The 15,546-nt window shown below is 40.2% G+C and overlaps 2 protein-coding genes across 5 annotated transcripts in view; one reads left to right on the top strand and one right to left on the bottom strand.

Moving 5' to 3' along the window:
- The window catches only part of INPP5F (inositol polyphosphate-5-phosphatase F), a 169,167-nt gene that overhangs the window by 109,637 nt on the left and 43,984 nt on the right, over window positions 1-15,546 (bottom strand). The window lies entirely within an intron of this gene.
- The window catches only part of TIAL1 (TIA1 cytotoxic granule associated RNA binding protein like 1), a 36,159-nt gene continuing 30,634 nt past the window's right edge, over window positions 10,022-15,546 (top strand). For 2 of the 4 annotated variants that reach the window (XM_063132724.1, XM_063132723.1), the window contains exon 1: window positions 10,022-10,259. Coding sequence is in view for 2 of the 4 variants with exons in the window: in XM_063132722.1 (XP_062988792.1) it covers window positions 10,231-10,259 (29 nt within the window). In the remaining 2 variants the exon portion in view is untranslated. The remainder of the gene's footprint in view (window positions 10,260-15,546) is intronic. The other 2 variants (XM_063132722.1, XM_063132721.1) reach the window with 2 other exon arrangements.

Here is a 15,546-nt window from a genome sequence, read left to right as displayed (position 1 = left end):
GCAGCATATTTATTTATTTATGCGCTGAGAGTCTCTGAATGGTCCAAAGTCACCCAGTGGGTTTCCATGGCTGAGTGGGGACTAGAACCCAGATCTCCTGACTCCCAGTCCAACACTCTAGCCACTACACCACACTGGCTCTTATGGAGCATACCTCCAAAAGCACAAGTTGGTCTCAGAAGACTTTTAAAACAGTTCAGCACCTACCATGCTGGAAATGACCTAGTCATTAACAATGACAAATCAAAAGTTGTAGTCTTTGGTAAAAAGAAAAAGTCACATAAATTATGCATGAACTCTAAAGAGATAGAAGAGGTAAAATCCTATTGTTACCTTGGTATAATTTTTTTGGCCTCAGGCTCTTGGGCCTTACAAATAAAGAAAAATGAAGTAAAATCAATTGCCTGCTTACAATTTTTGAATACACTATTCAGTTATAGATACATTGGCTCGCTACATCCAATCGTAAACATTTTTAAAGCAAAGGTGATACCGGTGTTAATCTATTTTCTTCCATGTGATGACGCTCTGAGGCATAAGCAATAGCACTCAGGAAGCCCCGCTTACTCTTCTCTCACACCTTACAAATGCCTACTGTGCATCCAGTTTCAGAACCATGTGTTCCAATTGTTGACTATGAATTGTTATTATTATTATTATTATTTATTTATTTATTTATTTATTTATTTATATAGCACCATCAGTGTACATATTCTCAGTGACCTGGTTTACACACAACCACGGCCCATGGGTTAAGCATTGGGACAGAGCAGGTGCATTGTCTGTGGCACACCTGCCCCTTCCACTTTTATCCAGCAACACACAAGCAGCTCCTGAGTGTGACCTCCGAACCAGGAAAGCTGGATTATTTAGGGGTTGAACAAACATGCAGTTAACCCATGGCTTGTTTTCTCCTGTGATGCCCAATAGCCCATGAGTTGTTTAACCCTGTCATTATGTGTGAACGGACCCTCTGTGACTGTGTTCGCAAGATCACAGAGGGAAAATAAGCCACTGTGATTTATTTCCCCTCCCCACATGTGCCAGTTGCATAATTACCCTTGCTGGGCATGGGTTGTTGTGACATCTGAACCCAGTGGGGGGGGGTTACTGGGGTTGTTTACAAACCACCCTGAAACCCATGGATGCCGCTGGCAGGGTAAATGAGGCAGTCGGATGGAGGGAGGGGATGAAGAGATGGATATGAGAGAGGAGGAGCAACAAGGCCTGCTGGGATGCTACCTGGTAGAGCTGGCCTATCAGACAAAAGAACTAGAGTAGTGGATTGGTTACAATTGCCAGGGGGCGGGTTGAGCAATGGTAGCCAAAACAGCACTTCGTCTGATTGGCTCAGGTGTTTCCTCACTTTTCTTATTTGGGGTTATACACTGGATTTGAACTAGAGACTACCAGCATGTCAAGTATGAGTTGTTCCACCCAACTTGGATTCCACCTGCAACCCTTGTGCTCCTATCTAGCATGATGTGTCAAATTGCTTTGTGCTGTTGTGGCACAGTGCATTTGAGTCCTGGGAGCTCCACTTGTTTTGGCCCTAACATGAGGTTTTAGTTTTTTTGGCCAGGCGTACAAAATGTGACTGTGGGCTGTGTATGCTCACTGTAGGCATCCTGCCCCATGAGCTATATGCATGCTGTATTGTGTGGGTTTTCCATCCTCTCCTTTGTGTATTGTGCTCCAAAACAATGCTTGTGAGGGACATAAGGGAATTTGAACTCCTGCCTGTAGGTATGTCTGGAGAATGGCTGTACATGGCTTGTTGCTTGATGTAACACTGGGGCTGACAGAGTAAGGCATTGTGGTATCATCTTGCATGTTGTAACGCAGGGTGTGTGCTGGGGTGTGTCCCCCTTGTTGTGAGTTCCTTGGCTTCCTCTGTGGGCATCATCACCAGCTCAGTCCCTGACTGGTTGCCATTGATGGTGTTTCCAGGGATGTTATGGGCGTGTATGCAATTTTACACCATTTTTGCTTTTTCTAGTTCTGTATTTTTCTTCTTCCTTCCTGGGCTGGGCACACATAGGATATGGTGGCCATTCCACCAGTAAAGTGGTGGCTTCTCCCTACTCACTAGCATAAATTGAATATGGGATTACTATGTAAGAGTGTACAATAGTTTTCAGTATTTGCATAACAACATTAGTCGTTGTTGTATAGATGGAAAGATGTATATAAGGGCTTACAGATTTACAACATGACACTGTACAGAGTTGACACAACGCTTTTTTTTTCTTAGACATTCTGGAGTCTTAATTATAAATTGGATAGAAGGGTTAAGTTTAGCAGGTTATGAAATAAATCCAAATAAATTAGAAGTGTTAGGAACTCACATAAAAAGATGTACTTCCACAGCCCACAAAGCTAAAATAAAGATAAAACAAATATTCAGAAGTAAACATTTTCATTAATATCAATAATTTAATCCGAGATAACAAAATAAAACATGCACATGTGTTTAACAATAGATCAAATTATTAGAGGTGTGTCTTATTTTTATTTTTAAAAAACTCCATATTTTTCTGAGGTTCTTTTTTCTGCTGCAGTTCTGCTGCAAATTTCACAGAAAACCACTAGCACAAATATAGTTATGGAAGTAGCTCAATTAAGCACATAATGGACCAGGGAAAACTGATTATTCAGTGGTGAATTCCATATTAATTGACTTTTGAGTGCTTAATGTGCTGTTAGGACAGCTGTCTTTTGATGTAAACAAAGCAATGTAGAGTGACAATAGCGTTTTGCTTTATTTTGAAATGCATGTGTTAAGTTTAGAGAACTCTCTTTTATATTCCTACGTTGAGCATGGGTTGGACTCAATGGCCTTATAGGCCCCTTCCAACTCTACTGTTCTATGATTCCAACTTTAACCAGCTGAAGAGCTGGCTATATTTCCATCTTATCTTAGGCAAGGCATAGAGCTCCATCAGATGAGTGTTTCATTGCATGCTTGTTACTAGGCACTCACAGATTTTCATGGGTACTTCTCATGACATTGTCTGCCTCCTGCCTCTTCTAGCCTTCTTCGCATGACAAAAAGCAGCCCAGTAAGTCCGACTTATTTTTAAAGACAGAAGTTGCCGCTATCTCCTGCTGTGTGCAGGAGAAGCAGCAGGTTCAAAATGGCCCACTCAATGGGCCACATGCACATTGTTTATTTCCTCTTTTGAAAGAGGAAGCAATGAGGGACAAACACATGGGCGGAGAAGCAACGGTAAGCAAACACAATTTTGCCCTGTGTGATGACACTCATAGATGGAGGTGGGGGTGCTAAAAGAAAGGAGAAACAAGAACATGCAAAATAAACCTGGTATGGTCACTTTCCATATCAAGTAGTGGAGGTTTGTATTAACCACTTACCAGGCCTCCATGAGACCAGCCTACAGAGCTTTACTAAAGTTGGTTCACTTGAGTCACATATTCCTGACCTTGGTGCATGTGGGCATGCTGGCTGGTAGCAGTTACTGTAGGCTAATAATGTCTTCCCTATTTCAGCTTACTTGGAAGGGCAGAAATAAATAAATAGTAAAATCTTTGTGAATTAAAAGAGCAATGTCATCATGATGCAATCTTATTGAGGACAGGGCTAAACTCTCACCAATGTCTAACTCTGCATAAGTTACAGCTGTAAGTAAGCTAGAAATAGATTTTTGTCCCACCCCCACCATAGACTAAGTTGAAGTGAAATTCTGGAATGTTCATGGTCATTCCAACTCTACAAAGTGATTATGTCAGCAATAAAAAGTTGAGAAACACCCTTCTGAGAGGGAAGTAGAATTCAATTTGCATTGGCTGGAAGGTGGGGGAGGTAGATGACATAGAAAACCTAGGAACAAGAGTATCTGTATGCTGCTGGTAAAGGGTTGGGAAGACATCAGAAGGCTGGAAACCAGAGAGCACATACAGAGGTTGGGAACTGAAACAGGAAGGCTACTGGCAAGGTGACTTAAGAAAAGTGTTATATGCATAGGCAAGATGACTTAAGAAAAGTGTTATATGTACAATGAGTTGAGAAACAGGAAGCTAATAATATGCAGGAGGCAAACACCTGAGGGAAAGAAGAGAAGAAAAGACCAAGAGGAAATGAAGGGAAAAGGTTAAAAGAGTCTGAAGAATACCTCACACAAGCCTGAAAACAGCTGTTTATTCTTGGCAGTAAGAAGTGGAAAGGATCAGAATGGATGAGAGCTGAAGTCTGAATGTGAAGAAGGCCAAACAGTGGCTTATGGAATAGGGAAAAGGCCTACAATCTGGGACTGTAGGGAAGGATGGTTGAAAATGGTAGTGTCTTAAGGGAAAGGGAGTTAGAGGCCAAGGGAAACCTTACACTTTAGGCGCACATGAATGAGAGGATGAATGTGCTTTTGGAAGGGAGTGGACAGTTTTGAAGTCTGGTGGGCAGCCAAAGAGGCAGAGGAGATGGATTTCTTATATTGATTTGAATAAACTGTTCAAAGCTTTGGCTCCAGCAATCAAGTATGTCATTAAAGGACAAAATAAGCCAGGCACTGGCATATTTGGAAATGGTTGCTTAGAAATCTGATACAGAAAATGAATGCTACTGCCTTGGTTGCAGGTTTTCTAGAAGCATCTGCTGCTCACTACGGGGAACAGAATGTTGCCCTGGATGGTTCTTTGGTCTGATCCAACAGCATTTGCCTTATGTTCTTAATGCAGGGCAGCTTGGAGCAAATAGCATTTTATAAATGGCTGCTTCTTTTAGGATCTTTCCAGACAACAACACAATCCAATTTTTATTTTTAGTGCCTTAGTAGCACTTGTTCTGATCTAGCTTGCTCCAGCAGGAGAATATCCCATCATCTCACAATCCATGGGAGATAGTTTTGCTGTAGGGGTAATAACATGTTCACCACTTTTTTTCCCTTTTAAATCAATAGTGGCAGATGTGTGCTCTAGTGCTCAAGATGAGAAATGCACAGCCTGAACGAACTATGTTTGGAGGTGTGGGGAAGCAGGGAGAGGGAAAATGCAAAAGACTCATAAAATGGTGGGTCATTGCTGCAAGGGTAGACTAGCTAATATTGTGTCTTTGTTTTTCTACAAGAGCTATATGAGGAAATCCGCACTCCCACAGTTAAGTGGTACATGAAGGGGGGCTCATCTACACCAAGCAGGATATTCCACTATGAAAGCGGTATATAAAAGGCAGGAGCCACACTACTGCTTTATAGTGGTATTAAAGTGCACTGACAACTGTTGGGGCCCATTGACACATACCATATGCCGCTTTGATAGTGCTATATCCTGCTTGGTGTAGATGTTTCATGGGCCCCAACAGTTGTCAGTGCACTTCAGTGCCACTATAAAGCAGTAGTGAAGATCCTGCAGTGCACTTCAACACTGCTATAAAGCAGTAGTGTGGCTCCTGCCTTTTACATACCACTTTCATACCTCTTTCATAGTGGAATATCCTGCTTGGTGTAGATGAGCCCACAGTTGTTGTTGTTGTTGAGGAAAAGTATCTTAATTTTCTATAAAGCTGGACATTAAATGCATATTTATTGTGCTAAATATTATCATGGTTATATTCCTTAGAATCTCATTTACTGTACAACTTTAGATTCATATTCAGTTTGCTGAAAGAAGAGTCGTAGTATTTCAGCAGCAGTGTTAAGAACTGGGCAGGTGTCTGCTTAGGTCATTTTGCAGGGGAATCATGTTCCATCACAGTATTTTTGTTTAGTTTAACTAAACAAGAAATAAAGGGACTATAATTCTTTAGTTATCCAAAACCACTGTAAGTGATTGAAGAAACCCAAGTACTTTTTAAACACATACGCACACACACCTTTTTGCAAGATCCAGGAGTTTCCTTTTTTGTTAGAATAAAGACAGCAAATATTCTGTCTATTAATATACTGCTCTGACTGATTTTTGGCAGATCACATTTTGGTTCTCTTAACTCCATGGGACTGTATCCAATGAGTGTCTAGTATTTATACTGTGATTAAGTAGGGTCAACACCCACATATCCCAGGGTTTAGTTTTACATTTTAGGTGGTTGGGAACTGAAGCATTGTCAGGGATGACATTTATTTAAATTGGCAAGAACAGTGTGTTTATTTATGGTCCAGTGACCTTCTTACTTGTAAAGGCTCTAGATGTTTCCTGATTCAGTTATACGGCTGATTTTAAAAGTGCTGTAATAACAGTCTTTCCTAATATTTGAAGGGATTTGAGAAGGCGATGTCTGGAAAATTAAGACTTTATCTTGGAATTTTCAGAATTTTATTGTTATGACCTGTTGTATTAAAAGGGATAGAAGTTCGCTGCCACCTTCTGAGCCAACTTTATTTTTTAAAAAACATTGAATAGTAAGTAAATTAGGGGTGCAAAAAGTGCAAGCTGTGGGTCACAGGTGCCCCCCAAGTCCTGTTGGGTAGACCCCCAAGACTTCTAGCTGACACCACCTCTGAAAAAGAATGCAACAGCAGACTTGCAGCACAGTTCACTGCTGGAATCACTGATTTACTGCTAATAATGGCAGTAAAACAACAATCAGGTCGTAGTGGCTAAGGCAGGAAGGGGGCTAAACACAATTACAAGCTCCATTACCCAACAAGTTGCTTCCCTCTAATTATCTGAGTTCACCAGTTTCTAACTTTGCTATTTTTCTTTGTACCTTCAACAACTGCATGATAGACAGAATCTCAACCTGTGCATCTTTCCCTACGACGAGACAGGGATGAATAATGGTCCATTTATTGAATGTCTGCCTGCCATACATCTGCTAAAGGCAAAAAGATTCTTGTCGTGAAAAAACACAACAATCCCATTGTTCTTCTCCCTCCACCTGAGTCTCCTCTCTATTTGCTGTGTCCTAACTATTGCTCTTCTCAAAGTTAAAAAAGATATTGTTTTATGTTAGAAAAGCACAGGTTGAAACAGGCAAGATTTTTCACATGAAACTGTCCTTAAGATTTGACGTAAAACAAGAATGGTGCACTGACAGTAAATGGGCAGATCCACACAATGATTAAATTTTATCTGACTCCTAACGATCCTACCAAATTTTAATAAAGTAATGGTAAATAGTTTGCCCAGTTTCAACAGTAAGGAATAGAAAAATTGTTTTCAAATTGTGAGAAATAGAGACATTCCACACTTCAATGTAACATCTGTCATATGTAAATATACATATTATACTATGCCTGACATTAGAAGATGAAAAACCCACCATGTTCCAAGGCAGGGCACAATATTCATTTGGCTGAGCCTCTGTGCTAACGGTACTCCTGCAATAGTAGGCTAGGAAAAAATATAAGAAAGGAAAAGTGCTATGTACCTGATTGAACCCACCTGCCTAGTAAAAAGTATAGGAAAGGTAAACAAACCTAAACAACAAAGGGTCTAGTGGCACCTTAAAGATTAATGAATTTATTCTGGATTAAGCTTCCATGGACACTGTCCTCTTTATCAGATGCAACTGTAAACGGATCAGATGTTAAACAACCTGTAGATGATTTTGCTCATCATTTGATCACAAGATTGTTCATTTTTGACACAGTATATTTCATAATTATTGGCCTTAACATAACAGTAAAGTATCTGAGAGAGAAATTCTTTGAACCATCCTAATAGTGCCTGCTAGCATAACATGATCCACAACTTGAGCAGTAAATTGGAATAAATTATGTATTCAGCCATCCAAAACTACAGCTGTACAGTGACACAGCGAGATGTTGAGAAGGTGCACAATAGTAATGAGTAAATACAGCCCCCTGGTGGGATCTGAGCAAAACAAAATCTAATGAAATATCTCGTGTCTTTCAGTCAGTTATATGGTCATAGGGCTTTCCCCTTTTTACCTGAATATAAACTACTCCAAGGAAATTTAACCTCTTCCTTTACCTAGGTTTTCTGTGGGAATCTCCTGGAGTGAACTGCAATGTCAAGCCCACACATTTTATAGAATCGATTGGATTCTAAGACCAAAAGAACATGGGCTGCTGCTAGGCAAGCTGAACTTTGTAGTTTTATGAATAGTTATGACAAGTTGATTCCCCCCTTTCAACAGCCAAGAACTACAATTATCAGAGTTCACCACCAGCTTTATCTCCAGAGGCACGAGTGGAAAGCAATAAGTGAGTGGCTGAGGCTACTGATCATGGGCAGTGTTATAAGAAAATAATATACAGAAGTCAAGGTTAGTGTGTTGCAGGAAAAACAACAAAGCATTTTGTGGCATCTTAAAGACTAATAAATTTGTTAAGGCATAAGCTTTTGTAGTTCTCAGCCTCTGACAGGGTCTCTGTCTACAGCTCAGGTTTCTGGATTACTTTTGGTGCCATGACAATCGATCTCTTGTTCAGTGGTAAAAGTGACAACTGCTCATAGGAGCGAATGGAAAAATGACTTTATTGTTGCAGTGATTTGGTGGTAGCATGCCCCCCACCCCTGGTCAAAAAAGAAAAAAGTTCATGTACTTCAAAGACAAGCCTTGCGTGTAGGGAAATGTGATTTTTATCATTTTTAAAAAATTAAAACTCTGCCCTGAAAATACTTCCTGAAATGCTTCCTCTAATAGGAGGGCAGATATAAACTGTCATATATTATTGTCTTCATACTGGAGCTGTGTGTTACAGGGTGGGGGAGGCAGTAGAGGAGGTGGCGAATGACAGACATTCAGCTGTGGCTCATTGGGGGTTAAATAACCTATGACAGTCTGTCGTGTCACGTGAATCAACCTACTACATCCATGTTGAAGGGAGTGGGTGGAGGGCATTGAAGCTGAGAGAAAGTGGCTTACAACTTGACGCAACTTAGGATGCAATACTATGCATGACTGGCTGAGGGATGCTGAGAGTTGTAGGACTTTTTTCTGTCTAAACATGCATAGGATTAGTCTTAGAAGGAGTTATTCAGAACTTCTGGTTTCTTCAGGAGTGGTCAAGCAAACCACTTCCACCTCTCAAGGAAGCACTTATCACTTCCTCAACACAGCTGGTCAGTTAGTCTCTCCCTACTCATAGAAAAAGCCAAGAGAGGCAAGGATTGAGTAGACAGGAAGTTATCTCTATATTTTAGGCTAGTGGGAGGAGGGCTGAGGCTGAATGACTTCTATAAGTCTAGTCTCCTTCACACTTTATACAGTGGCTTAAAACAATGCTCTGATAAAGGCTTTGAAAACTGTCACCTACTCAGTGTTTATGGTGGGTATCATATAATTGTTTATAAATAAAATAAACATCAGCATGGATACTGACATATTTCAGGTTAATTTATTTCGCTAACAGTGTCTACACGTCTAAGGGTGAAGAGAGACATACATTATTCTAAAGCTGCAATAAACACGGTATATTTTTATACTGTATTTTGTATTTGTGCTTTTAACATGTTGGTTGTTTTATTATGGTTTTAATTTTTGTGAACCGCCCAGAGAGCTTCGGCTATTGGGCGGTATAAAAATGTGATAAATAAATAAATAACTAGGAAGTAAGCCCAACTGTAAACAATGGGCCTTACTTCTGAGAAAACATGCATTGGATCCCGCTGCTCGTGTGATGGAAGTAGTTTGATCACACATTCTCTGCCCTGGGAACAAATGTATCGGAATGCAGCGAGCGTGTGTTCGAACCACTTCCGCCGCACTTCAGAATGTCCCTGGGTCACAGCGAGGTTGCAAGCAGACATTCCAGCAAGAGACCCGCCCCGCCCGCCGTTTACACCGAACACACTTCAGGTTGCAGCAAAAGTCGATCCCGTTGACTTGCCACCTACGTCGTCTCCTCAAAAAACCAACTGCCAAGCCCCAATGTCGTGGTCAATCAAATTGAGCCCCGAGTTCTATTCGCTCGCACGTAAACGTCTTCTGTTCAGATTTCTCTCAGTGTAAAATGGAGACACCCCCTCCCCCCCTCCCAAATCAAACCGGAAGCCAAAGCGCGCGTGTGCCTCTAGCCGTTCTTTTTCTATGGTTTTGGCAGGGCAAAGAGGGAGAGGGCTTCGCTGCGCTTGCGTGTTACATGGCTTCCTGAGTGGTTGGCGGTAGCGGCCATTTTGTGGATCTTTGGGTCCCCCCTTCCCCTCCCCTCGCTCTCTTTCTCGGTCCTAGTCTTGCTCCTGCAGGGGCCTGGACTGAACGAGGGACCCCCGGGCCTCTCGCATTTCATTGCCGTGTGCCGGAGCCTCCCTATACCTTCTCCCTCCGTGTGGTGTCCTGGGTTCGTCTGAGAGCGGCCTTCCTTGTCCGCGATGGAAGACGACGGGCAGCCCAAGACACTGTGAGTGGGGTGGGCATGGGGCGGTAAAGGGGGCTCTGACAGGCGGGAGATGGAGGGTCTGCACAAGGCGGTGTCTGTGGAAGAGCGTGTGGGCTGAGGGGGAAAGAGTAAAGAAATCGGGTTGGGATATGGGGGACATCGAGGGAAGAATGCAGACAACGATGAGGCGATGAAGTAGGTCTGGTTAACTGGAGGGCAGTTATTATATTGAGGTCAGAAGAAAAAATAACGGAGAGTTGGAAGGGAAGAAGTATGTCACTGAGGGGAGCTTCTAGGAAGCCGTAGGAGCGACAGTCAATTGGGACTAGAGATCCATAATCTGTCACGACCTGGGTGTTCAAATTTCGCTTTGTGGAACTGAAAGGACGTGAACGGTGGTATGTGGAGATGAGGGTTGGCCTATGGGAGTCTTTGTACCTTTGGAGGATTTTGATTGATTGATTGATTTTAATTTGTAGCTTTATATCACATGAGCGGTGGCTATGGTCAGTATACGTGGTTGTGGGTGCTTGGGAATGTACGGCTCACAAATTCTCACCAGCAGGAATTCAGAGAAGACACAATTAGGAGAAGAAACAATCTAATTTCCTAAGTCCCATGAGGTGACTTTCTTTTGTGGGGCCCTTATCAGTAAGGCCATTGTATTCTGCCAATACACAAGAGTTCTGTGTGGCATGTGGGAAGTCTTCAGTAAGTAATCTTATAATAAGGGAATATGGACAAATGCTAGGAAGCATGAGGAAAGCCAGACGATAATAAAACTGGGGAAAGCCAGACGATAAGAGTGTAGATAAGGATAAATTTAACACTTCAGGGACACATTGGTGATAGATGCATTGGATAAAAGATGGCAGGATTCTGAAGTCAGAGAGTAAGACTGAATCATACTTCAAATAAAAGTAAGGTGAATTACAAAGCAGGTTGCAGAATGAGACAATCTGAAAATGAAATGTGGAGACTGTTCAGTTGGAAATTACAGTCACTAAAGAGACCCCAGAACCTGAGTGTGATAAAATGTTAAGTGAAACATAAGGTTCTTGCTGCATTCTGCAAACTGAGAGAAGTGTGTTGAAGGTGTATGAACTATATGTTTACTATACTAGCGCAGACCAAGCACTCTCTACCTTTCCTTCAGAAGAATTACTGTTATTTCTAAACAAAATTATGGCTGTATTTCAGTTATCGTGAACCAAACAACAATTTTCTTTTAACTTCCCATGCCCCATTCCTCATTTTTGAGATGAGTGAAAAATGTGGTATAATGGGAGCTTCTTGTGCTGTCAATTTGTAAATGAATTCACAATAAATTGAGAGTAAATGAATACACTAATACATACAAACATGTCTTAAGCATTCAAAGTAAGATATTGATGAAGTAATTATTGCATTTTGAGCTACTTAAATTTTGAGGTTGCCTGTTTGTTCAGTGTTGTGGGTCATGTTGAAAAAAATCATGAGACAGATGTCTGAAACAAACAATTAAATCATACAGAATAATTTAATAAAATATAACTTGTATCTCACTTTATTGATCACACAGGTGTGAAAATAGTGAACAGTGCATTTAGTCTGCACTGCTTATAAAAAGTATCCTAAAATGTGAGTAATTTAGTTGCTCTTATAAAATTGTGATACTGTAAGTAGTCTTAGGGTGCAATCCTATCCATGTTTAAACAGAAAAAAGTCCTAAGAATATTTTTCTGTCTAAACATGGATGGGATTGCACCCTTAATCACAAGAGAAGAAACAAGCTAATTTGCAAACTTTGTCCAATTATTTAGGTTTTTTTGCCATTTTTTCAGACTTTTTCTTTCATGATGACTGGAAACATAATTTCCATTAAAAAAAGAACAAGTGTGGAGTTCTCAGGTTTGTGATTAGAGCATATAGCTGAACAAAAGTGCTCCAGAGAAGGTGGGTGCATGTTGGCCAATCCTGACTTGGTCTATATCCTTGAAAGTGTAAAGCTATCTTTGTTGTATATGGCTGCTCTTGGCAAACTTTTAGGGAAGCAATCTTCAAAATGTTCTTTGTAATTAAGCAGATTATAGTTTTAGTTTCAGTCAGAATGAGTTGGGAATATAATCTTTTCTCTTCTGAAATGATGACTTAGCTTTTGTGGTTCATTCAGATTAGTTTTGGATGTGTGTCTTCCATTTCTTCCCCCAGTCCACAAAAGTTAATGAAATCATTTAAAAATTATTTCTTTGGCCAGCTTGGTCTCCATTCTGATTGCATGCTTGAAATCAACTTATCCTGGTTACTTTGAATATTTAGGGAGTGATGTTAAGTGACTAAACATCCTAACTGTCTCAGTTAGGTATGTTGCTTTTTGGCAAAGTGGAAAAAACAGGGCATGTGGAAGGTGGGTGTGATTGGAGCTAAATGTCCGTTGTGCTGTTAAACTTAAACATAAAGCATAACCAAATGCTTGATATATTTTTCAGGTCTGCAAGTTAAGAAATGAATTCATTTAAAATGTTACCAAATGATTAATTCGCTTTGCAGACCTCCCAGTGGTGTCATTCCTGTAGGATGGTTACTAATGGATTTAAATATCTGAAAATCAGGGCTAGAATAGTACCCTGCAGTTAGTTGCAGTTGGTTTTATTGCCTAAGGCTGCAGTCCTCTGCACATTTTCTTGGAGTAAATCCCATTGAATTCAGTGCAAGTTACTTCTGAATAAATCATACTAAAGCTGCATGTTATTAGGAGTAGGCCGACCTGCTCTCTTTCACCTGGGCAGCTATCATAGAGTTGTAGTGCAGGGATTGACTGAAAGTAGATCTCCAGATATTTTGAATGTCAACTCCGAGCATTCCTGACTATTGGCCAGTGGTAGGGGCTTTGGGAGTTGAAACCCAAAGCATCTGGAGATATACCTTCTGCCCACACCTGTGATTGTGTGGGTATTAGAAGAACAAATCAGCACTATAGTGGCTGCAAGTCTTTCTGGACCAGAAGAGTGTGTCCATCTGCCATAATTTTGGATTGTTTTCTTTATTAAGAAAACAACATTAGCTTATGTTCAAATTCTATTCAGTCATAAGGCTGGGATTTTTATGTGTGATGTAAGAGATTGTTTTCTCAGAAAAATACATGCACTCTCAATAAATTCTCTTGTATCTAAAAACTTGCTTCAAGCATACTACTCTGAAGGTATTACTGACCTATAGTCCATATATTCTGAGTTGTGTCAAAATTCATTATAAAGTTTTCACAAAACAAATTGTATATATTTTGAGGGTTTCAATGTACGCATGGCCTATTGCATGAACCCTCTTCCTCTGATCATAGAATGTAACATTGCACCCATTTTATGGCTGCCTCTCATTAATCATGCTGGCTGAGGATGGTGGGGTTTGAAGTCCCACACATCTTGAGTGTGCCAAATTGAGGAAGGCTGCAATACTCTAAAATGTTCTATAGTAAGCATTTATTATTAAGAGTTCTACTGTAGTTCTACTATAATCTCAATAATAGGGTGTAAATTTGTATGTCTTGTGATTCCAAATTCTACTGTATTTGTAGTGCTATAAAATCTATTCTGATACATTTTTTTTTTACATATTTGTCTCCACTACAATTTAGGATTCATATTCTCGTTGACAGAAAGTGGGAAGCTAGAGCAAAAACTAAAGCACTTTATATCACCACCAGCTAATAATTTGTTTTGCAGAGCTTCCAATAGAATCATTGGTTTTTGCCTTGTAGTAGAGGATTTCTATTGGATCTGCATTTCTAAAAATGAGGGCTGGAAAAATAACAAGCATCTGGTTGCTTGGGTGCCTAAAAAAATACGCCACAGTGCATGCAGATTTGAAATATTTTGTCATTTCTTCTAAAAGTTGATAAAAGACAGAAAATCGCTTTCTAACATTAGGCTTACTTGGAGCCAAACTTGTGCTTAAGTTACTTGAGTATAAAATGATAAAGCTTGAATGCCCCAGCTCTTGCAGTCAGCTTCTAACAATACAACATGCTTTGTTATCAAAACACTTTTAATGTATTGTGGCCCGTCTAGGTAATTATCTGCCACAACAAGTGGGGCACATGGGTCTAAGATACATCATGTTAGAAGTACCTGGAGAACAAGAAATAAGTCAATAAAACAAAGTAAGATCACTGATTAAAATTACTCAGTTTAATAACTTCACCACTTGACAGGAAAAGCTATTGGAGAGTTACTAGGAGCTCTGGATAATGTAATTAGTATGATGCTGGACAAGGGAAACTGTTCTTTTTTTTTTCTTTTTTTTTTGCAGTTTCTTAACCATGTTTCACAATTGATTTTTCAGTGTCTGTAATTTCCCATTGGGAAGATAGTGAAGAGTCGGCCAGCCTTCTCCAAGATCATATGCTTCAGATGGTTTGGACTAAACTCGCATAATCCTTTGCCAGTGTCCATAGTGTCTGGGATTGCTGGGAGTTGTAGTCCAAATATCTGGAGGGCACTACATTGGGGACAGCTAGTGTAGACTCCCAAGTTATAAGACTTATCAGCTGTTGAGTATTAAGTGTTCACTGTATTTTTCTACAAACAAAGCATTATTAATAAATTTCTTTACTCTTATTGTTCACCAACAACTTCTGTGTATTGTCTGCGAATTGTTATGTAGAGAAATAGTTTATTAAAAGAAGCACCTAATTTTCATTTTGCTGTTCGTAAATTGTGAGTCAGGTTGTGAATATACCATGTACCACTAGTACACAGAATAATCATGTCAGGTACACAGAAGTATTTTGATTCAAATTCCCAGTTTGCACATAACAGCCAATCATGGGTTGTTTAATGCATGATTAGTTTGGGCTGTGTAGGTGCCAGCAAGCATGTTGCCTTCTTACCGTTCACTGCTTTCGCTTTGTTTCTGTTACATGCAAACCTGGAATTCTGGGTTGTTGAGAGAGAAACAACCCAGAATTCTAACCCATTTTTTGTTGGGTTAAAACTGTGGTTGTTTCTCCCTCAACATCTCAGAGTTCCAGGTTAGCATGTCACGAAGCACAACGCATGAACAGAGTGTTCCTGGATTGTTTGAGAATCCGGAAACAAAGAGGTGAGCAGTCTAGAGGCAGTGTGCTCCCTCCCACCCACATGGCTTCAGTAACCCATGGATTAAAAAATCCATGGGTTTTGCTACATGCAAATCAAGCTAGTGTCTGTAAATTACCAGCATGATCCTAACATGTTCACTTGGAAGTAAGTCTCACCAAATCCAATAGGGCTTTCTGATGAAGTGAGCATAGGTTTGCAGACTTAGTTAATTTTATAGGTTAGATTATTTT

Source organism: Elgaria multicarinata, chromosome 8 (assembly GCF_023053635.1).
Source record: "Elgaria multicarinata webbii isolate HBS135686 ecotype San Diego chromosome 8, rElgMul1.1.pri, whole genome shotgun sequence".
Lineage (NCBI taxonomy): Eukaryota > Metazoa > Chordata > Lepidosauria > Squamata > Anguidae > Elgaria > Elgaria multicarinata.
Note: the sequence above shows the minus strand (reverse complement) of the source record. Positions and strands in the feature narration are given on the sequence as shown.